The following is a 24,550-nucleotide window of genomic DNA, read 5'->3' as shown; positions in this document are numbered from 1 at the left end:
TAAAGGAAAACATGCACTAACTAACATTAGCTTTTTCTCTCAAACCTAGATCCTTGTGTTGATCCGCTGTAGTAAGTTTTCTTCCAGTTTTTAGATCTGGTTTCCCCCTCAGGCTACCGAAAGGCCCATATCCCCATATCTCCTAAGGCGCCAGTTCAAGACTACAACATGTGGCCACAGCGCGGGATGCCTGATGGAGCAAAGGGAAGGTTACTAGTCTCCGCTGAGCAGTCTCAGAGCCAGAGGGGAGCAGAGGCCCTCCAGGTCACCTGGGCCATCCCTTTGCCTTTGGGACAACAGACACGTCCCCTACCTTAGACTGCATCGGAGAGCGGGGCTAAGGGATTTCATTGCACAGGTGAAGGGGCCGGAGCCGAGCATTTGGTTTGTAAATGCACCGAATGAGGTACTGGCACAAATCACATCACACCTTACTGAGGAAGAGAAAGCATGTCCTGAGTCTAAGGGACAGCTAACTACGATTTGTCCTCCCTTTCAGATTGCCCCAGACTACTATGGGTCTACCTTTCAGTCATCCAAATTAAATTTGCAAGTAATTAAGTCATGCAAGTAAAAGTTGCTTTCACATGATTATGAGGCCCTTAGAACTCTCCAGTTTAAGTCTGAAAGTACAGGAGCCTGAGTTCCCCTCTTTCTTTGTTCTTCTTTCCTCTCTCTAATGGGCTATTGGGCTCCACATGTTGAGATTGTGAAAAACTTTGAACCCATAAGAAGTTCAAACTTGAAGAATATGTGTCTGTTTCCTGGACAAACCTCCAAGAATCTGTACAAAAAGTGAATCTGCTCCCCCTGAGGGGAGTTGGGATCTACTCCAGTGTAATGGAGGGGTGGCCTGGAGCTCTTCTTGTGCTTAACCAAAAGCAATTTCCTGTCCTCCTGGTCCCCCTGCAGCCGGCAGGGCTGGAGCCCCCAGTGCTGTACCTCTCCCTGAGCAGCAAGGTGGGCCACGCTGGTCACGTCTCCCTGGACAAAGCAGAAATAAATCACACTCCAGCCCCTGCTTAAGATCTGATGAAATTCCCCATTTCCGCTCCAAATTGAATTCCTCCCGAAGGATTGGAGCAGCTCCCGCGTAATGAAGGCACTCCTTCCTCCTCTGCTAGAAGCATGTTTTAAATGAACTGACACAGCCTTCTAATCTGGGTGGGGAGGTGGCTTTTAGGAACAATCTTGAGAAACTGTTTTCAGACCAGAAATGATATTTTTAATCTTGAGGGGCAAGGCGGCAGACAGACAGCACCACGTGGCCTTTGTCGGGGAGGCAGCCCCGCTGCTGGTGGTCTCCTGGGAAAGAAGGAGAACACGTGTCCTGCTGTCGCTCTGCCTACCCCCCTGCTCTGCCCTGCTGGCCTCCTAGATCACTTGCAGTGAAAGAGAATTTATGATGGAGAATACAAAACAAGAGGGCTTGTACTTTTTGAGAGTTGAAAATATTACTTTCCCACCCATCTCTTATTTGGGAAAAATGATCAACTCTGTGATTAAAAAAAAAAAAAAAAACCAAAACCCAAACCAAAAACCTTCTTTAGGATGAAGATGTCATTGAAGTGATTATCTTCCGTCCTCTGTAACGATGATGAATCAACAATTTGGCATTTGTAGAGGCAGTTGACACAGGCCCTTTCAGGGGAAAAAGGAAAAAGAAAAAAGAAAACCTGTTTTCAAATAGGGCCTGTCAGAATGAAGGCTGTTGTCCCGCTGGCTGATTAGGACCATGAATAAGATTCTGAGAACTCAGAAAGTGTGAGGAACCCAGGGGTAAAACTTATAAATCAAGTGTAAGGTAGGAGTAGAAAATTCTAAACATTTATTTTGTTTTGAAGGTGGGCATGAAGGAGATTATCTGCTGGTAGAGGAATATTTAATATTATTCCTTGAAGTGAGTTTAAGAGCATTATACCTTTCTTCATTCATTGTTGGAAAAAGCAGTTTAAAAATTCTACTTAACATGAAAAATCCTGACACTTAGGTTCAAAAGGAGAGGAAGAAATTCTCCAAGAAAAAAAAATTCTATTGGTCCTTTTATGCCAGAATTTTGTTAACAACCCTTGAGAAAGGTTATCAAAACCTTACTCTGTGTTTTTAATTCAGTTTAAGAAAGAACCTATTTCGCTCATAGAAGCTATTATCCACAGGTAAAACCCAACCTTAGAAGACAAACTCCGCTGCAGGAGGATTTGGGGTCTGGTTCTCAACTGGAAAATTGCTTTTCAGGGAGAAGGTCATGTTTTCCACTGATAACAGGGTCATTTATATCAAGTGAAACGCACATCCTCCGATCTAGGAGGAAGTTTAAGCTTTGATCTTTCTCAGAAGGCAGGAGGAAATACATTTCTCCCTGGCTAGGAAGAAAGTATTGAGGATGGGAAGCGGGAATTCAGGCACCATTCCAGCAATGCCAGGGTCTGTCCTGAGCCCAGCCAAGGCCAGAGTGGTATCTCCAGAGTACTGACAGGTGGGGAAGGAGGTCTGGTGGAGACAACAAAGACTGTTGAAGGGGAAGAACTACAGGACAGGAAAATGAAATGCCATCCCCTCCCACACACACACAGCTGGTTTTGTGCCTTCCTTCAGGCCCTTGCGGACTTCGATATTTGCATAAAAGAGCCTGGCTCGGCTTCCACGCTGGGACAAAGCAGTGAGCAGGTCGCCGTGGACAGGGCAGGCTTTTTCTTCGTGAACAGTCTCGCTGCCATGTCACAGTCATCAGCGTGTGTACACCCCTTGGGCTGTGGGGTCTGCTCAGCTGTACCGTCTCTGTAACTGCGTGTGCACCGTCTGGGTCTCTGGCCAGAAGACCTTTCCAGCGCAGGCTGTCTGTGAGCCTGTTTACAAAGCCCGAAGTTGCTTCTGTTTTGCTTTAGCCAAAAGGGTGAAGTGCTGCCAGCAGTATGTCTGGAATGTTATTTACTTGGTACATTTCTGTGGCTTTTCTTTGCAGCGCTGCACATGCCAGAGCAAAGGGTTATTTACTTGAAAATGCCAGGTTTTGCAGTTTGTCTTCTCCATGGGGCCACTTTCTCAGGAAGAAGAAGTTTAGCTCCTGGGCCTCTGTTTCCTCCCTCCCTCCTTCCCTCCCTCTCACCCTTTTCCCTTTCCTTCCTGTCTGCCTTCCTTCCTTCCTTTTTTTTTTTTTTCCTGAGTTAGTGCTCTGAACTTCTGTTGTTTGCATACTGCATGGCACCTTTGTATCCTAAATGCCCCAACTACACTTCTAATTCCTGGCGTTTCTGGTGGGCTCTGCCGGGATCCTGGCTGACACCTTCTCATTTGCGCGCCTGCCCTGTTATTATTTCACATGAAAGCTGTCTATTTTGGCACACAGGACTCCCGCGCTTTCAGTTGAGCTCTCTGAGCTGAACGGGCGATGCTGTGCAAGGCAAGTACAGGTGGGGTTTTCTCTATTGGCCGCCGTGGGGGCAGAGGACAAAACCGCAAGCCGTCCTGGCTTGTGCAGAGCCCACACGATGGCAAATGCATGGCTTTTAAAGGAACGAACCAGTGTGTACAGCTTCTTAATTTGGAAGGTTTCACGACTGCTTTTGTTCGATCGATGGAGGAGAGTGCTTCCCCCCCCCCCCCCGCCGGTACGCGGGCCTCTCACTGTTGTGGCCTCTCCCGTTGCGGAGCACAGGCTCCGGACGCACAGCCCCAGCGGCCATGGTTCATGGGCCCAGCTGCTCCGCGGCATGTGGGATCTTCCCGGACCGGGGCACGAACCCGGGTCCCCTGCATCGGCAGGTGGACTCTCAACCACTGCGCCACCAGGGAAGCCCGAGAGTGCTTTCTTTTAAAGAGCAAATTCTTCATTCATAAGACGGTAAACGAGTCCTGTATAAATGAGAAATACCGAAGGTGGAAGCACAGGAGGTATTTCCTTTGCCTCTTCTCTCTTCAGCCTCCCTTCTTCCCATTCCATCCATGCAATTCTAATCATGGTATTTGGGGTTTTAAAAGAAGGTGTGGGAAATGGGATTAGATAAATCTCCCAGGCTGGTGCCAGCCCTGGAACCATTTGCACACCTGAGTGAGTTAATTCCCTTCTTTCTCTCTCTGCTTAGTTTTATGTCATGGGAACGTATAAGCATCTAAAGATAGAAGATACCTTTGAAAATCTCGACCTCACAGAGACTCAGCCTTTATCAGAGTCTCTTGAGACCTCACCCACTCATGGCACCTAGGAGTTTGTTGCCTCTGTAACCACCCTCAGTCTGAACTAGGAAATGTTTGGTTCCATTCTTCTCGGCTTTCCCCGTCCTTCTGCATGACTTCTCACTTTGTTTGTAAGCTGCTCGGATTTTTTGGCTGAAGGGTCTTCTTTGATCACTGTCTTGACAGCATGGGCTTCACATTCTCACACCTGCTCTTCTTTTACAGTCCAGATTTCAGGGTAAGTGCTTCCATCGCCTTGTAATTTCTTCAGTGTAAAACCTCGGTGCAGGTTGCTTATTACAGGTAATAGCTGCTTGATGACGGAGACGACTGCTTGGCAGAAAAGGCAACCTGAACCTCTGCCAGGAACTTAAACTGCCACTTTATTTATTTCTAAAAGCACCTAAGCTGCGAGCCTATTGGTTGTGATCTAGCATGCACACGATAATAACAGGCTGTCAGGGCTGAGAAAGCCAGCCCTGGGGGCGGCCATGAGGACAGGCCCTGATAAGACTGTGTGTGTTTTCTCCCCCATGATCCACAGCCCACACCTCGTCTTCCTCTCTCAGAGCACCTTGACTGGAATGAGCCAGTTCTGTGGGACCCGTCTCTGCCATGAAATTGCTCACGCCTGGTTTGGCCTGGCTATCGGGGCCCGAGACTGGACGGAAGAGTGGCTCAGTGAAGGGTTCGCCACTCACTTGGAAGATGTATTCTGGGCCAAGGCGCAGCAGGTAGGTTTCAAGTGCACTAAGCATTTCACTACCCAGAGTCAAGTTCAACTCAGAGTCTTCCTATTCAACAGATAGGTATTGAGTGCTCATTAATGCACTTAGGCACTTGTTCTATTTGCTTTGTAAGTGGGAGGAGAGTCCTTGCTCCCCACGGGGTTCATGGTCTAGCGATGAGAGAGAGAACGGATACACGACTACATCTTTAACATGTAGTGATGAGTACTGTCAAGAAAATGAAGCCGGATAGAGAGAGGTGGGTTTAGTGCTGTTTTAAAAGGTGCTCATCAGAGAAGCTCTCTGATAAGGGGACATCTGAGCAAAGACTTGAAGAAAAGGTGGTACTGTACATACTCAAGCACTCCTTTGTGGGATGGTTGTGGTGTGTTTTGTTTTATTAAATAATGAGACGAAATTTTAAATCAAGAGTCATGATCTCAGATGTCTGCTGGCAAGTAATAAAGAATGAAGCAGTTGGTGTTATAGATTCGGGAATGGGAAGGACTGTGGCAAACCGGAAGCTTCTCCTCATCTCTAACCGATTGCTGTCATGCTGAAAGGAGGGCTCAATACAACCTGGACTTCTAGTTTTTTAAAGGAAATTATGACTCTGGATTTTTATGTGAAATTTACTAATTTAAAAAATATGCAAACCAAACATACACCGAGGCCAGACCTAGTCAACACACTCCCAGTTTGCAACCTCGACTTTTTTTTTTTAACTTTATTTTTATTTAAAAAAATTTTTTAATTTAGGTAAAATTGACCTATAACCTTACACTAGTTTTGGGTGTACAACATAATAATTCTATGTTTGTATACATTGTGAAATTATAACAAGTCTAGTTAACATTAGTCACCTTACATAGTTACAATTTTTTTTCTTGTGATGAAAACTTTAAGATCTACTCTCAACACTTCCAAAAATGCAATACTGTGTTATTAACTATAGTCACCTTTCTGTATATTACATCCGCAAGACTTGTTTATTTTAAATCTGGAAGATTGTACGTTTTGACCCCTTCACCCACTTCTCCCACTTTCTGACCCCTGTCTCTGGCAACCACCAGTCTGTTCTATGGATCTGTGGGCTTTGTTTTTTATTGTTTTTTACAACCTCAACTTTAAAGAATTAGCCACCAGCAATAAGGAAGATATGGCAGCTAACCGGCTTCCTGCTTATTTTCTAATTTCTCATATTTGGCCACTTCTGTTCCCTACCATCTCTACACCCTGGACTACTTGACTTTTTCTGAAATTCCCAAGTTTGTGCATATCTGCGTGATTTTGTCCAAGTTCCTTCTGCCTGTTGAAATCCTATTTGTCTTTCACTAGCAGCTCAAGGTCACCTTCCCTTGATAGCCCAGACTGTTCATCTCACTCACAGTTCAATAATACTCTTCTAGAAACTTTGGATTTCCACTGCATCTGTACTTCCTCACCTGTTTTTTCTCACTTTTTTCTTCTTTCTATCATCACGACTAGACTGTGACCCCTTTCAAAGTGGCACTGTGTCTTACTCATCCTCCCCCTTTCACACCTTGGCTGTAGAGCTAGCAGCGTGCATGGTTGTGTCCCCCTCCACACAGAATCCTGTGGAGAGAGGCCACCTGGAAGGTTCTCGAGCAAAGGGGCTGGGTTTGGAGTCGGACCGGACTTGGAATCCCAGCTTTGCTGTTTACAGTAGGTTATGTAGCCTCCCTGAGCCTCAGTTTCCTCATTTATAAAATGGGTGTAGGAATGCTTAACCTTGCAGAGTGAAAGGGATAGTGTGTGAGTGAGCGTAACACAGTGCCTGACACATGGAGGGTGTTCAAGAAATACCAGTTCTCCTTACTTGTTCTCTTCCTCTTTGATTTTGCCACCACCTTGCACATAGTAGGCATTCAGCCAGGATAAATAGGTTTAGTGTAAATGTGCCTCTTTCACCATCACTTCCCTGAGGTACTTCCATCCTGAGACAATCAGATTTATGCTATTCTTCATAATCCTGAGTGTATGCCAGGCATCCGATGATCACCTCTCTGTCCTTTACCTCCTGAATCCCCAAAGAACGCTCCCCCTTTATCCTTCCCCTTGCCTGGACCTCCTGGAATCTCTTTGCTTGTGTCCTCCCTCCAGCTGCCCTACCTTACATCTGTCTCTACCAAAAAAGGCACGACGCTGGCCTGGCTGCATCTCACAACTGCACAACTTCCATGTGTCCATTCTGTGCTAGATCTGTAGGGATAAAAGGATAAGACTACAACGCCGCTCTGAAAGAGGTCAGAGTCTAATTTTGAAGATAAGGAAAGCACACAGTAGAAGGAAGAAGAAAATAAGTTAGAAAAGAGAGGTAAACACCAAATATTGTGGGAGTTCACAGGTGGAAGAGGCTGGGTATGAGAAAATCCAGAAAGCCTTCTTGGAGGAGGTGACTTCTTGTGGGTCTCAAAGGGCAAGTAGGAGTTGAAGTTTCTCTATCCCTCCTTTTCCCTTAACCTGGAGTAGGGGGCAATCCACCTCATCATCCTTTAAGGTACACGCAGTAAGTCTTCAACATGGACACCCCTGAAGTGAAGTGGCCATTCTAGAACCAGCACAAAGTTTGGAAACATTTCCAGAGTACATCCATTGCTCTGGCCCCTTCCTTGAAGGTTGAGTTAGACTGAGCTGCTGATGGTCCCTGACAAGTGTTCACAGCAAGCCTCCCAAGCAGGAGAGGAGTGCTCCTTGGGGCAGGAAAGGGTGGGCCACCTCACGGGACTCCCAGTCAGCAGGTCATTTCATCACTGAACAGGGCGTGAGGGTGCCGTGTTGCTTTGCTGCCCAGGAGACTGCATTGTGCAGCACCGAGCGTTAGCAAGTACAGCAAAGGGGAGTGAGAAATCTTTGAACTAGGAGATAGAAACCCACATTCCTCTCAGAGTGGCATTCTGTAGGGAGAGGTGAATTGAGTTAGTGGCAAGTTGAATCGTATAACTTGTCATCAACTTGGAGAAAGTCTAAACTCCTTCACAGCTGTCATAGTCAGCTTGGTCTGCCATAACAAAGTACCGCAGACCAGGAGACTTAAACAACAGACACTTGTTTTTCTCGCAGTTTGGGAGGTTGGAAATCCAAGACCAAGGTGCTGACAGGCTTGGTTTCTGGTGAGGCCTCTCTTCCCTGGCTTGGGAAGGGCCATCTTCTCACTGTGTCCTCACATGGCCTTTCCTCAGTGCACACATGGAGAGAGAGTTTTAGTGTCTCTTCCTCTTACTATAAAGACACCAACCCTATTAGATTAGGGCCCCATCCTTTTGAACTCATTTAACCTTAATTACCTCCTTAAAGGCCCTATCTCCAAATACAGTCACAGCTGTGATTAGGGCTTCAACACATGATTTTTGTTGGGGAAGGGGACAACACAACTCAGTCCACGACAACAGGACACACAGAGTGCCTGGATCACCTGGCCTCTGCCAGCTACTTGGCACCTCTGTCCCTCCCTGGCTGGCAGCCTGCTCCCTGCCTGCCCCTAACCCTCACCATTTTTAGAACATTTCACACTCTTGCCAGGCCCCACGAGCTTTGTACATGCTTTCCAGCTTCCTGAAATTCCTCCTCCCCTGGCTGGCTCCTGCTGTCCCTGGGGAACACCTCTTCAGGAAAGCCTTCTGACCACCCTGGTTGGCCAGGTGGCATCTGGGTTCTTCCTTAACCCCTGCCATCACTGAATTCTGATGGTTACTGTGCTTATCTGTCTCCCTGGACTCCTCGCGTTCAGAGCTGTGTCCATTATGTCCTCAGGGCCTAGCAGAGAATCAGTAAATATCTGTTGAGGGAACTATTAGGGACCTTTAATTCCCAGAAATGCCTGTAGACACTGACAGTTCCCTCCACAGTGGATGCTCTGCTGCCCTCCCTTGTGGGGTTACAGCCATGGGGCCTTGTGAGCACATCGAGTGACAGGAGCCAATTCTGACCAGTAGGGCAGGGTGTGATGGCCTTCCCCTCCCCAGGAGTGAGTCCAGGCAGTGCACTCTTTCTGGTTATATGCAAACAGAATCATCTGGGTTGCATTAGCTGGCTGCACTGTAAACAGCCCTTAACAAAACTGAGGGCTGGAAAAAGTAGGAGGTAAATGGAAGGGACCTTTCCCACCCTGTGCAAGAAGACAAAGCAGGAAAAGGCTGGATGGGATCAGAGTGGAAATGGCTCCCTAGGGAGGTCTGCTCTTTCCAGGCCAGGGGTGGAGGTGAGGGGGCAGGGGGAGGTTCCGGGGCCAGGAGGCACCTCCCAAACAGGCAGCGCAGGAGTGAGGGCTGGTTCTTTGTTTGAGGACCTAAGAGGCCCTTTCTGATGGAGCGCAAGGTGCAGCGGGGACTGTCTGTGCCATCCCCCCTGAAACAAAGCCGGCTGCTCCAGTGGTGGCTCCGACTCCGCGGGAAGACGACAGTGACTGTGTCCTGACCATTTGTGTTTGTGTGTCTGTGCTCCAAGCAGCTGGCCCCCCACGAGGCCCAGGAGCAGCGGGAGCTGAGGGCTTGCCTGCGCTGGCGTCGCCTCCAGGACGAGGTGCGGAACTCCCCGGAGGATATGCAGGTGTTGAGGTAAAGCACTACGTGATCCCGTTACCTTCCTGTCCTCCCCATCACGCTCCTCCTTTCCTGCAAGGCACGTCCAGGCCATCTCTTAAATCTGCTGTGTTTCCTTTTTAAATTAAATTGGGCTAGATTACTCATCTTCCCAGGGATGTGATTGTTATGTTTTAAGTCTTTCAGGGTGTGGGTTTGGATTTGCCTTCTGACATTTTCCTGGTGTCTCTGTTCAGGAAAAAACTAGCACAAGGCCATTTCCGGGACCAAATTCTTCATTTGAAGTTCTAATAGTTACTTTATGTGGTGGCTGTGGACTTGGAGAAGGTTAGGGTCTGGTAGCCTGGCAGACAGTAACTCTTTAAAGCCAAAAGGAAAAAAAAACCTTTAAGAAAATATTGATTCCTAAGTGTTTAGTAGTAACAGATGTTTGTGTCAATGGGGCCTTTTGTTCCGGATGTGTCCCGGCAGGAGGCCACTCCTGTGCTGGTGGGAGGATTCTACTCTCAGCTCCTGTGTTGTATTTTCAGAGCGTTTCTTGCAGCACTGGTAGGATTACTTCTTGCCATTTTCCCATTTTTTTTGTCCCTCTCTGTTTGCTTGTTTTTTCTCCACTTCTGTAAATAGTTGTTTATCTGAAAGCTTGAGCCTCGGCCCCAGGAGCACTGTGATTGCTATGGCAACAGATGCTTTCATCCTGTCCCCTCTTGACTGGAGCCAAGCCTTTGGAATCTGCCATCAGACAGGTGGGAAGGCAGCCATCCGGGAATCACCCCTCATTTTAGATGGCAGCTCTGAAGGCCAGTGTACCGCCTGGGTAGAAGCTTGCCTGGACCCGTCCTGTTGTTGTTTGTTTTTAAATAAACACCCCTCTCCGTAGGACTGCCCACTGAGGCCAAAGTCTGAGGGGAATGCCGAGCCCAGCCTGACCCCAGCGAGGCTCGCCAGTCCTTTGTGCGGCACGGCAGCTTCCCACGGAGAAGTCCTCTCTCGCACGCTAACCGCTGGCGTCTGCTGACTCATCCATTGTTTAGGAAAGCCGGAGCCGGGAGCCCTGTCTTCCCCACCCAGCGCCACTGTGCAAGCATCCGTTCACTCAGCCAGTGGGATGGCTACACCCACCGCCAACGTGGACAGGGTCCCTGCTCTCATGGAACTTTCACGTAGCAGGGACTCTCTTGTAGGCACAGCTAGTTACAGGTGGTGAGAAGTTCTATGAAGGGAACGCCGAGATTTACAGTAAAGAGGCTGGGGAATGCCTCTCTGAAGAGCATCAAGGCCTGAGGCGGGAAAGGGCTTGCCACGCTGGTGCTCGAGGGGCAGAAAGGAAGGCAGTGTGGTTAGAAGGGCGGGGAGAGGCAGGCAGGAGCTAGATCATCCAGCCTTACCCTGAGCGCGATGGGAGCTGCCCCAGGGCCTTCAGCACGGAAGGATCCTTATCTGTCTTGTGCTTGCAGGCAGCAGACAGAAAGTCAGGAGAAGGGTTAGAAGGTTGTAGTAGTCCACGTTAGAGGTCCTGGTTGTGGCAGGGCGGACACAAGAAGCAGACCTATTTAAGACATGTGTTGGCAGTGGCACTGGCAGATCTTTGGTCTGTTGAATGTGGAGAAAAGGAAATTGAAAGTGTCCAGAACGACTTCGAGGCTTTTGACCAGAGCGGCTGAGTAGACAGGTGGTGATGCCATTTGGGGAGACGGTAAAGACTTTGGGAGGGACAGGCTTTGGAGGGAAGAATAAAGATTTCAGTTTCGCATGTGTCAAGTTTGACATGCCAAATAGATATTCAATATTGAAAACTCAGTGAGGTTTACAAGTTAGGAGCTCACTGGAGAGACTGGAACATTCAGCCTATGGATACTTAAAATTCTGAGCATGTTGAAGTGACCAACTAGAGAGGAAAGTGAGAGAAGAGGTTGAGAGGAAGATGAGGGGCCCGTGGAGGAGCTGGGGAAATCAGTGCGGAGAAAACCCTCGTGCCGGGAGTCATGGGAGTCAGGAAAGGAAATGCCGGATGCTGCTGAGGGGTGTGTAAAAGGGGGGGGAGAGAAGTGACCTTCGGGTGGACCGCATGAAAAGTGTTGGTGACCTTGACATGCAGGCATTAATTCATGAGCTGTGGAGAAGGGAGCCCGACTGAAGAGGGTAGAGGAGTGAATGGGAGATCTGGAAGCAGAGACATTGAGTGTGGACTTTGTGAGAGAAGTTGTGCTGGGAGGGGAGGGAAATGAGGGTCAGGGAGGTTTGTTTTAAGGTGGCTGATGCAGGAACAAGCTTATGTGTGAGCTGTATAACTGGGCCAATCCTGCCGGCTCTCAAGACTCAGTTTCCCCACTCTCCAAGTCTCTAAGTCCCTTTGATGCCCCCAGTTCTCTATGACCGTAGACCGTCGGTTCGGGTAAGGACACTATAATTAACAACAGTTGGTGAAACGTGTTCCCAACTTATAAGCCGTCAGATGGACCCTGGGAAGTCAGTGCACATGAGTGGAGAGCCTTGTCTCTGGGGTTCGTGGAGTTTCTGATGTCCAAGAACTTTTCCTTTGTGTGTGTGGAGCCGGGAGAAGGAATACGCTATTTTTAGAGCTTGTGCTAAAAGGCTTATTATGGCATTTGTTTTTCTTTTTCTTAGTATTCAGAAATTGTGTTTGCCTAAATTTAGGCTAACCATGAAATGAGTGCATTTGAAAGATTTGTTGCACATCAGTATGGAAAATATTGTTATCAGATGCACTTACAATGAAGAGGAAATGTTTCTGAACCTGCCCCAAATTATATAGTCTAGGTTTAGTTTGTTCCCATCCCTTAGAATTCTCCCTTAAATGGGCTCAGAGAACCTAGAAATGACTGACAGTGAAAGGAAGAACCAGAGTTGTAAAAATTTGTTCTCCGATTTTTGTTTTAGTACACAAATAAGACCTTGGGAAAGAAGTCTCTTAAAACAATACAGTAGTCAAAGATGCTATCTTTTTTCTTTCTTGCTTTTAAGATACCCCATGGTCTTCAAATGAGGGACCAAGAACAATTTAGAAGTCTTGGTTTCACGTTGCCAGAGGAATGGAAACTTCTCCTACCCACCTTTGCAGCAACTTGCAACGTGGTTGACCACTCCCTCTTTCTAAACACACTTTCTTCCCTTGGCTTCTGTGTCACACTCTCCTTGATTTCCTTCTACCTCACTGCTGGTCCTTCCCCACCTCTCCTGCTGGCTGTTTAACATCTTCACTCAGATGACTCATGGCTTCGAAAGACCAGTTAAGGTGTCCAACATCATACAGCCAATAAAGAGCAGAGTGGGGATGGAAACAATCCTCTTTTCCTTACACCACCTCCCTGCCTCCAAAGAACTTGATACAGCATTTAGTTGCATTAAAAGAAAAAAATACTCCAGGTATCTTGAACTGTGGAAGGACATGAAGGTCGGGTTGAAAAAAGTATCCTTGGGCAAAGTATCTTTGTCTTTTTACATATGAGAGTGTGTGTCTGATTATTTCGGTCAATATAGGGAAACAGGAAAACTCAATATTGTGTTGATGATAGCTATTGGAGGGGTATTGATAAAGTGAGAAGAGAAAAATTAAAATGATGTTTGTCTCTGACTTGCTAATTTCAGTAATTTATAAGAACTGTTTTCCATTTGTGCCTCCCATATATCCAGTGTTGAATCATGGCTCTCATCAAATGTGTCTTAAATTGACCTGCTTGTAAGTTTCATTTGGTTAAAACAGTTCCTTGTGTTTTCCGAGGTTTCTCAGCCTTCCCTGGCTGGGGAGCCTGTAATGTGGCTGCAGGCTCCCGAGGCATAGTTTCAAAATGCTAGGGTCACATTACTGGCTCCATGCCTTTTCCCATTTGTTAATTATTAAAATGCCTTTCCCGTAGATGAGACCCCAGTGGCTCTCTCCAGACTTTCCCTCACCTCTCCCTCCACCAGGCCTGGGCAGAACCGTTTGCCGTTCAAAGCCTGATGTGACTGCTCTTCCACTCTGCCCCGCCTGGCTGCCACCACTTCGCTCTCCCCATTCGTTCCCCCAACCCCCCCACTCTTGTCCAGTGCAGCAGCCATGACTCTTGACAAGGAAGATGCCAGGGGGTTTCTGAAAGGCTCCCGTGCCTTTGGTCTCTAGGGTATAGCTCCATCAGCATCTTCCCTCTAAGTGTTTTTAGTTAGTGTATCATGACAGGCCGGCGGGATGGAAGAGCTACGGTGGCGGGGTCAGAAGAAATCTCTGTTGGTTTTTATAGTTTGTGATTTATTACCACTTCCCCCTTTTTCTGGATTCATTGTTAAAGTCAAGCTCGTGCTGAGAAAAACGTTCAAATATATCACGTTGAGTAGGCGCTGACAAGCCCGGAGTCTGACGTGGCTCTTTCTAGCTGCTGCCTCCACAGTTGATACAATTCTAGAGAAATGCAGACTCTTTTCCCATCTTCCTCATGAATCCCTCACCCCCCTGGTCCCAAAGACATCCCATAATAATAATAGGGAACCCCCTCCCCCAAGTATGTAACTCTATCTACAGCCAAAATGAAATGTGCATGCCACAAGTTCTGTGAGTTTGCGTGATGCCCAAGCACTGTGTATTCCATTTAACCGGTGAGACTTTTTTCCATTAAAAGCCTATGTGTAAACCTTCTCTAGTATTCATGAAGTTTTCACCTTTAAAGTTTTTTTTCAAAATTTTTATTTCTAGTCCTTGAAGAACATAGCAATCTTTCCCACCCACATGTGGGAACGTGTCCATTCTCAGCCGCACAAGCCCGCCTCATGGAAAAGCTCCAGCCCAGAGCTTCACTGCTGGGCCTGAACACTCCCCAGAATTCTTCTTCAGTTTCCACTGGCCCTGCAGGCATAAATAAATCCCTTCACTCCTCCTTGGGCAGCTCCCTTCTCCTTGCCTATGGTATTTATTCCAGACCTTCCCCATGCTCTCTTCCTTCTCTTGCCTCCTGTCCCACAGGGAAAGCGGAGGCCACCAGCCTATTCTCCCTTTGATTCTGTAAGCACATCAGCATCCACGTCTACCCTGACCTCTCAGATGCCTGAGTGCCAACTTGTTAGTCTCAGTACAGCTAAAGACAATTTTCTGGTTCCAGAAACAGAGCTAGAAATGAATGTGCCTTGATGCAGATCATAGAGCTACCTATATAAGTGAGTTTTGGAACCCTCTGCCCACGAGGCAGAAGGGAAGGAGGAGCTGTACACCAAGGGAGGATGAAGCTCTCGTGACTTTGGACATGAACTGGGGTCACAAGTCTAGGGAAACTTTTTCCATTTGACATCATCTCTTCCTGGTTGCCCTACATCTCACAGTGGTAATCCCCTCTCCCACTCCCATCTGCTCACCTCCAATAGCACTGAACTCATCCCTGGTAGCACAAGTTCACATACTCATCCAAGGTAGAAACCTGGGAAACTTGTCCAGTTCCTCCCTCTCCCTGGGAGGGTTTAAGCCTTCACTATGAACTTACCTCATAAGTCTTTCTCAATTCGACGCTTCTCCACCCCTAATACCACTGTCTCTCTTTGTTTAGAGCTTAATGGCTTGCTTGCACCAATCTAACATCCTCTGACTTGTTTCTTCTACCTGTAGTCTAACCCCATCAAATCCATCTTCCTCACTGCCACTGAGGAGCTCTACTTAAAACCCATTATGATTCCGCCACCTCCTTGCTTAAAACTCTTCAAAAGTTTCCCCTTGTCTCCAGGAAAACTTCCACAGCAGGCAAAACCCGGCACACCATCACTCCCATTCTTCTGGTCTCTTCTCTTACCATTCTTTGCTTCACTCTCTAGCCACCCCAAATAGTTCATAGAACCCTACTGTATTAGTTTGCCAGGGCTGCCATAACAAAATTCTACAGACTGGTATGTGGCTTAAACAGCAGAAATTAATTTTCTTGCAGTTACAGAGGCTAGAGGTCCAAGATCAAGGTATCTTCTGAGGTGTTTCTCCTTGGCTTGCAGATGGCTGCCTTCTCTTTGGGTCCTCACTTGGTCTTTTCTCTGTGTGTCTGCACTCCTGCTGTCTCCTGGTATGTCCTAATCTCTCCTTATAAAGACACCAACCAGATTGGATAAAGGTCCAACCTAATGGCTTCATTTTAGCTTAACTCCTTCTTAAAGGCCTTATCTCCAAATGCAGTCACATCCTGAGGTACTGGGGGTTAGGGCTTCAACATAAAAATTTTGGAGAGATGTAATTCAGCCCATAACATCTACTGTCTGCCTGTTCTTTCTTATCTCCTTGCCTTTTTTTCATATTGTCTCTATTTAGAATATCCTTCCTTTGTTGCGTGACTCCAGATCATTCTGACTCAGCACAGGTACAACTGCCTTCCATAAGTCTCAGGCCCTACCCTGACAGGATAAGCTGGTGACCCTCCTCTCTACCCACTAAATGCTCTGCTTGTATCTCCCCACCCATGACCATACTACCTTATTTTATAACTATATTTGAATTGACACATCTCTCTTCTGACCCATCAACCTTTTGAACCTAGGGACTATGTCTTCTTTGCTTCTGTATACCACAGTGCTTGGCACTGAGTGGGTGCTTGGTAAATACTGAAGAAGTGAATGCTGTAGACAACATGATCTCTGTCCCTGAGTTTCTTTGTATATTGTTCAGAGAGTTGAAATATTGGTCACAAGACAATAGATAGACAAATTCTAGACTGCATCCTCAGAATTCAAAGAGCTGAGAGCTGAATATTGGTAAGCTTAGTTAGCAAGGGCCATTGGGAAGATGTGAGGCTTGAGCTGGGATGGTGAGAAAGAATTTCACTGAGGCTGGTAAAGCAGTGAAGAGAGGGGAACTCAATGAGCAAAGCCTGGCATGCACAAACAGTGAATCGACTGTGGAAATGTCCATTAAGCGAGAATGGGTTTACTGAAGAGGAGAGCCGTTAAGAGCCTATGAGACTGAAGGTGGACCAGGCTAAGTAATGGAGTTCCTTAGATGCCAAATTCAAGAGTTTGCGTGTGACCATCCAGGCGGTGGGGAGCTATTTTCAGTTCCAAGAATGATGTAATGCGAACGGAGTTCTGGGAAGATTACCCAGCCTTCGGGATAACACATGATCAGATAGACAAAGTGGAGAGGCCAGATAGAATTAGATGGCTGTTTCAGGAACCCAGACCTGAGATTAGAAGAACTTGGAATCCTCTTCTTGGATGGCCTAATAAGGCTTTGAATGAGTCACTTTGGAGTTATTCAAAACTGATTGAAATGTCAATACAGCTTCAAGAAGTCTTCTAATAATGTGATGTAAAGCTATCCCTGATCGCAGATAAGGATCGACCCGATAAAGGAACTGGTTGAATATGTGAGCTTTGTGAAGTTCGTTATGACTTTGAACAGAGTGAAGGGCAACAGTCCCAGTGCCTTCTTGGCCAAGACCTGGTCTATTCTGCCTCATTTTAGAGAAACATCAACTGAGGATGCAGAACTGAACTCTCTCCAGGGCTTGTCAGTGTTCAGTTCTCAATGCAGGGAAAGTAGTATAGGGTGAAGCAAGCCTGGAAGACAAACTGCCTGGATTTGAGTTCAGTGCTGACTCCACTACTTGCTATGTGACTTTGAGAGTTACACGACCATACTGAGCTTTAGACTCCTCGGATGGAATGGGAATAATAACATGACAGTTTCCACTTTATAGGTGAGTGTGAGGAATAGATGCCATGAGTACGTGCAAATCATTTAGAACACATGTGTTAGGTTGAATCACAGGAAATTGCCATTCTGATGCATCTAAAATAACTGATTATCGGCAATTTCCTGTGGTTCAACCTATAGTAAATACTCAGCACATGTTAGACACTGTCATCTAGACCCTCCGGCACCTGATAAAAGTTTGCCCAACAAGTGACAGAGGCACAGGACACAGCCCCCACAGACAGCCTCACTCTGCCTCCTGGTTCATTCTGGTTTCTGTCTCTTCTTTCACTGCTGCCACCCTCCTGATGGCAACCACAGAGCCATCCTGCTCGTCTCTCTTTAACAACCAGAGCCTGGAAACACCTGCTTTTCCTCCTCACAAACTTACAATTGGCTGGAATGTTCAAAAAGTTAATTTTGCTAAGAAGTTAAGAGAATCTTTTTTTTAAAAGTGCAAGAGAATGCCTGGTTACAAATGAAAAGGGTAGGGTTAAAAGCAAACCATCCCCCCGCCCCCCAAAAAAATCTGAATGTTAAACAAAGATGCTCAAATGAATAGCTTGAGGGAAGAATTAACTTGGCAATCCTTCTAAGACTAATGGGATCCTCATACCTTCCTGGAACCTACTTCTGGTCTAATCTGTACATAAGGGCCACCCTGGTGTCCCCTCTGGCTCCACTTCCCTGGCCCCTATACAGAATCTGACTACCGCCCTGAGAAGAAAAACGTTCTTGCCTCTATGGCCTTCAAGAGTTCTAACCTGAGCTCGGACCACTGGCACTGGCCTGTGAGTTTCCTAAACCTCTACCTCTGTATCCTGGAACTTCTGCCCTCTACCCTCCATCACTCAGGCTCGGGGTCCCCTCCACCCCATTCTCCCTGTCCATTCTTTTTTGCTGTTTGTTTGTTTGTTTTGCTTTTTTAATTTGAACCACACATGCTAGGCTGTGTAGTCTGTTTCTACCCTTTTGTGACTGGAGGCTTCTGTACCTGTGCCAGCATTTTCTGAAAAACTTGAGGGCTCTCAGCCAGCCAGAAACAGACTCTGTCCTTTCCTGTCTCAAAGGCCAGCTCCACCCCCTTGAGCTGCCCACTCAGTTCCTGTTTCCTGTTGGAGGGACACCCTCAGCTCTCACTTCTTTTACCCAGCAAAGATGACAGACATGTCCTGAATAGTTGAACTCAAATAACCCTTCCTTATTCATTTTTCTAGACCATTCTCTGGTTACTCATCACTCAGGTATTTCTAAGGGAGGGGTAGAATTCTCTTTTATAGGCCCCTAATAACATACTTACTGTACATGGTGTTTCATTTTTTGCAATAACACTTGGTAGAGTTTTTTAAATATAGAAAAACATAAAGAAGGAATAAAGTTGTTCATAATCACTATTTAGTTAGCCATTTTTAAAAAAATACAAGTATATCATGGGAAATTTCAGTTTAGAAAAGTATAAAATTCCATCCCCGCCACCGTAGTCCTCACCCTAAGGTAATCACTGCCAGCATTTTCTTGTGAATCCTTCAGAAAATAAATTTTATAAGTATATGTGCATGCTTTTTCTGTATTGCTGCCCTGTGGGGCACTGATTCATTATAACAGTATTTGCCCATGAAATATTTTCTTAAAAAATAATTCATCTCCATAAACCAACCTATAATAGTTCACTCCTATTTTGCTCATCCTTGGAGGATATCTCATGCCCTCAGCCAATCCTAGCACTATGTATATTACATTCTTGGCTAATGAGTGTTAGTTTCCCATTCAGAAAAACTCTCAACCAGTGAGTACTTTCTCATGTAATCCTAAATTGACTCTGTTCTACAAATTATTTGCTTACTCCCTGTAGGTCTCCCCCATGCTCCCCGAAACTATTGTGTTTTGGCCAATAGTTTTGACCAAGAACAGCTGACAAAAATTGTGCAACTATTTTACTGAACCTGCTTCAAAGACACATAATGTCTTTAATATGTAGTAAGAAAAACTTCTTGCTACATATTAAAATCCAGTTTTATAGGGACTCCTCCCCCTTTCAAGTCAGTGGTTGAGGAGAGAAGGGATAAAAAAGAGGAATTGTATTTCTGTTAAACATTGTACTGGAGGGTCTAGCCAAGGCAATTAGGCAAGAAAGTGAAATAAAAGACATCCACATTGGAAAGGAAGAAGTAAAACTATCTTTTTGCAGATGTCATAATCTTATATATAGAAAATCCGAAGGAAGGAATCCTCCCCCAAACAGTGTTAAAACTAATAAACAAGTTCAGTAAGATTGCAAGATACAAGAGCAACATACAAAAGACAGTTGTGCTTCTTTTTTTTAGTTGAATATTGTGTTAGTTTCAGGTGTACAGCAAAGTGATTCAGTTATACACACACACACACACACACACACACATATATATATACATCTATATTCTTTTTTTCTATTGTCTGCCATTTTGGTTAATTACAAGATATTGAATATAGTTCCCTGTGCTATACAATAAATCCTGTTGTTTATCTATTTTATATATGGTAGTGTGTATCTGTTAATCCTGAATTCCCAATTTATCCCTCTCCCCAACTTCCCCTTTGGTAACCATAAGTTTCTTTTCTGTGTCTGTGAGTCTCTTTCTGTTCTGTAAATAAGTTCATTTGTACTATTTTTAAGATTCCACATGTAAGTAATAGCATATGATGTTTGTCTTTATCTGACTTACTTCACTTAGTATGATAATCTCTAGGTCCATCCATGTTGCTGCAAATGGCATTAATTCATTCTTTGTTATGGCTGAGTAATGTTCCATTGTGTGTACCACACCTTCTTTATTCATCAAGACAGTTGTGTTTCTATACACTAGCTATAAATAATCTGAAAAGGAGATTAAAAAATAAATTCATTTATAATAACATCAAAACTGATAAAATACTTAGGAATACATTTAACAAAAGCAGTGCAAATGTATACTGGAAACTACAAAACACTGTTGAAAGAAATTAAAGAAGAACTAAATAATTGGAAAAGCATCTTGTGTTCACGAACTGGAAGACTTAGGGTCCTTAAGATGCAATCCTCCCTACGCTGATCTTCAGATCCAGTATAATCCCTGTTACAATTTCAGTGGCCTTGTTTTTTTTGCAAAAATGGACAAGCTGATCCTAAGATTCACATGGAAATTCAAGGGACCCAGAATAGTCAAAACAATCTTGAAGAAGAAGAACAAAGGTGGCGTACTCATACTTCTCAGTTTGAATACTTACTACAAAGCTACTGTACTCAGGACAACGTGGTACTGGCATAAGGACAGACATATAGATCAATGGAATAAAACTGAGAGTCTAAAAACAAACCCTTTCATTTATGGTCAATTGGTTTTTGACAAGGGTGCCAGAACTATTCAATGGGAGAAAGAATATTCTTTTCTACAGATGTTCATGGGACAACTGGATATCCACATGCAGAAGAATGAAATTAGACCCTCTGCTTCATACCACATACAAAAATTGACTCAACATAGATCAAAGACCTAAATGTAAGAGCTAAACCTATAAAACTATTAGGAAAAAAGCCATAGCTATAAGTCTTCATGAACTTGGTTTAGGTAACAGTTTCTTAGATATGACACCTAAAAAGGGTCAAAAATCAAAGAGGGAAAAATATCAATACATTGAACTTTATCAAAATTTCAAACTTTTGTGCTTCAAAGGATTCTATCAAGAAAGTGAAAAGACAACACAGAGTGGGAGAAAATATTTGCAAATCATATATCTGAGGGACTTGTATCCAGAATATATAAAGAACACTTACAACTCAACAATGAAAAGAAAAATAACCCAATTTAAAAATGGTTAAAGGATCTAAATAGACATTTCTCCATGGAAGATAAACAAATGGCCAATAAGTACATAAAATGCTTGACATTATTAGCCATCAGAGAATTGCAAATCAAAGCCTCATTGAAATACCACTTCATACCTACTAGAATAGCTATAATGAAAAAGACAGATAAGAACAAATGTTAGTGAGGATTTGGAGAAATTAGAACCCTTATACACTGTTGGCAGGAATGTAAAATGATGCAGCTCCTTTGGAAAGCAGTCCAGCAGATCCTCAGAAGGTTAAACGTAGAGTTACCATACAAACCAGCAATTCCACTTCTAGGTATATATGAGACCTGGAAACATAAGTCCATACAAAAACATGTACATGAATGTTCGTAGAAGCATTATCTTTAATAGCCAAAAAGTGGAAACAACCCACATCCAGTAAGGGATGAATTGGTAAATAAAATGTGTTATATTCATACAATGGAATATTAATCAGCCATAAGAAGGAATTGAACTACTGATATGTGCTACAAAAACGGATGAATCTTGAAAACACTTTGCTATCTGAAAGAAGCTAGACACAAAAGGCAACATGTTGTATGATTCCATTTATCTGAAACATCCAGAATAGGCAAATCTATAGAGAAAAGAAGTAGATTAATGGTTACCAGGGGCTGGGGGAGGAGGAGAAAATGGAAAGTAACTGCTTATAGGGTTTCTTTTGGGGGTGATGAAAATGTTCTGGAATTAGGTACTGGTGATGGTTGCACAACCTTGTGAATATACTAAAAACCACCTAATTTTACATGTTTAAAAAGGTCAGTTTTATGATATGTAAGTTATATCTCAATTGTTTGAAAAAGAGAGGGATTGATAGAAATCATTGGATGTTTTATAACATCACTGTAGCCTTAGCAGGGTTGACCAGCAATTGTCCAAGGAGAGATGGAAGAAGAAAGTATGGCAGCAGGCAACTGCTGTCCTCAGGGCATTGGATGAGACTTAAGGAGCCATTTCCAGTGCTGGATGCCAGGAAGACGTCGCCATAGTGTCTGTGGTATAACAACCCCTCAGAGAGATGATTCACTTCCAAGAAAGCATCCCTCAAGTACAAGTGTATATGCACCAGTGTGTGTGTTAGTTTTTTCCACCCCCTGTAATCCTGACTATTGTTCTGTTATCGATGCATGCAGGTCCTTTTTTTTTTTAACTGCTCCAGAATATTCCAGGGTATGAACACTCCATGACTGACTAACCATTTGTTAACCATTGGACATGTTGGTAATTTCCAGTTTTTTGCTTGTACAAACCATACTGTGTTGAAGAGTTAATATATGAATGTTAAATGTAAGACCTAAATATAGTACACAGTTGCCCACGAGACTGAGAACAGAGCTGCTCTCCCAACTATTCGTCCTGTTTTACATCCTGGTGTGTGTTGGGCTTCAAACTCACGCAGGCCCTCCACCCGCTGCCACCTCTAAGTCCCCAGCACTGTGCCATCCACCACCGAGGAGGGAAAAGTCCTTCTCCAGCTCCCACAGACCATCTGCTCCTCTTTGAGTCATAAGATAAGACGATCCTTCCCATTATCTCAGCACACAGCACCACACATGCTGTTAGTGTTCAAAACGTGCTTCTAATCTCCCCTTGTAAAATGAAGTCAGCATTTGTCTCATTTGCCTCTTTCCAAGATAAAGTCATGGAGGCTTTTTTTGACACATTACAAGACACGTTTTCCATTTTTACCCTTTCTACTTTTGCTTCCTGTAACTTTCAGGTTCTGTATGTTCCTGTGTTCTGAATGTCTGGAGCAGACTGACAGCCTGTGCTTCACTGTGATCACCTTAGCGCTTTTTAACCTGGCTTATGAGGATACTAGTTCAGGTGTATTGCGTATGTACCTCTCAAACACAACCCTGTAGAAAAGACAATGAGAGCCTTGTATTGCTTGGATTCTATACTCTTTAGCTAAGTCTATCCCTGAATATATGTGGTTGAATAAAATTCAGTTACGGTTCCTCTAATTCATTTAGGTTTTTTGTTTTTTTTTTTTTTTAATGAAAATCACCCTTGGTGGATTTAGCAAACCCAAGGCTGCATAGCAAACCTATTGACTCCACTGCAGTGGATGAATGATGCTTTACTTCTAAATGCTGCAGCTTAAATATACTCTGGGCTCCCTTATCTCATTCAATCATAGAATATTAGGGTCAGAAAGGGCCTTAAAAGTGATCTTGCCTAGCCTTCCGTATCCCTGACAGACAGCCACCTAGCTTCTTCCTGAGTATCCCCAGCATCCAGATCTCACTGCCTCAGCAAGCAGCAGCTTCCCCACGGGAACGGCTTATCTTAGAATGGGCTTCCTTGGATTGGGCTGGAAGCTGCCTCCCTATAAAGTCTGCCCTGTCCTCTTAGCCCTTAACCTCCAGAGTTGCACAGGATTCGCCTTGTTCTCACACAAAGAGTCCACATGTCTGAAGACCATTGTCTTTCCTTTCCTAGTCACTAGGTCACAGGGTTGGGAGAACGGTTCCCTTCTCGGGCTTGGTTCCCTGTTGTTCTCGTTGTTGACAATGGCCTTCTCCAGATGTGCCATCTGAACTGAATGTAGCACTCTGTTTGAGGTTACACCTGTGAAGAGTGTAACGATTATTGCTTCCCTTGATCTGGATAATCCAGAAAAGAAAGGACAAGCATTAATAGGATTCGTTGAAAGCGCTCACATATACACCATATTTCTTTTTTTTTTTTTTTTTTTGCGGTACGCGGGCCTCTCACTGCTGTGGCCTCTCCCGTTGCGGAGCACAGACCCCGGACGCACAGGCTCAGCGGCCATGGCTCACGGGCCCAGCCGCTCCGCGGCATGTGGGATCCTCCCGGACCGGGGCACGAACCCGCATCCCCTGCATCGGCAGGCAGACTCTCAACCACTGCGCCACCAGGGAAGCCCATATTTCATTTTTTAAACCTAGTATCATACACCTTCCCAGGGCAGTCTGAGCACTTCAACTCCCATGCATTTTTTTCTCCTAAGTTACATTCGTTGAGTGCTTCCGACGCGCCAAACATTATTTGAAGCACTCTATGTACATTTATCTCATTTAATCCTCAAAACGGCCCTATGAGATAGGTACTAGTACCGTCTTCCTCCGCATTTCATAGATGAGGAAACAGATGCGTATAGCAATTGACCACCTTTCTACCGCTAGGGAGTGGCAGAGCCAGGGTGCAAGCGGAGGCAGGCCTGGCTCCAGAGCCCAGCTTCCATGATGTCTGCCCCGTTCCCAGCAGGACTTCCCGTTACGTCTCATTGCTGCTGTCGATCCACCTACTATTGTGTTTATTGCTTTGGAAGCCACATCATTCACCTCTTGCTACGTGTTGAGTTTACAGACAATTTAGTATACCAAGTCTTTTTCATAGGTAAATACTAACTTTTAAAAGCCTCTTTGTCCTTACTATTGCTTTTATTAATTTTGAATCCTCATTCCAGCCTGCGGTTGCTCTTCTTGACTGTAGATGCTGTCAGTCAACCAGCTAGACTTCCAGACTCGACTTATTTGCAAATCTGTTAAGCCAATAAGTCATCATTCCTTGGGCACAGCCCTAAGGACTCCCTC

General features: G+C 45.0%; 1 protein-coding gene across 4 annotated transcripts in view; it reads left to right on the top strand.

Annotated features, from left to right (window-relative positions):
* AOPEP (aminopeptidase O (putative)) overlaps positions 1-24,550 on the top strand; it is a 300,772-nt gene that overhangs the window by 147,543 nt on the left and 128,679 nt on the right. For 3 of the 4 annotated variants that reach the window (XM_065878726.1, XM_065878729.1, XM_065878727.1), the window contains 2 exons: positions 4,718-4,907; positions 9,372-9,478. The exons of the other annotated variant lie outside the window; for it this stretch is intronic. In XM_065878726.1, the coding sequence (XP_065734798.1) occupies positions 4,718-4,907; positions 9,372-9,478 (297 nt within the window). The remainder of the gene's footprint in view (positions 1-4,717; positions 4,908-9,371; positions 9,479-24,550) is intronic. 4 annotated transcript variants of the gene reach the window in all.

The sequence above is a fragment of the Phocoena phocoena genome, chromosome 6 (assembly GCF_963924675.1).
Source record: "Phocoena phocoena chromosome 6, mPhoPho1.1, whole genome shotgun sequence".
Taxonomy (NCBI): domain Eukaryota; kingdom Metazoa; phylum Chordata; class Mammalia; order Artiodactyla; family Phocoenidae; genus Phocoena; species Phocoena phocoena.
The sequence above is the reverse complement of the archived record's forward strand: the minus strand, read 5'-3'. Positions and strand labels throughout refer to the sequence as shown.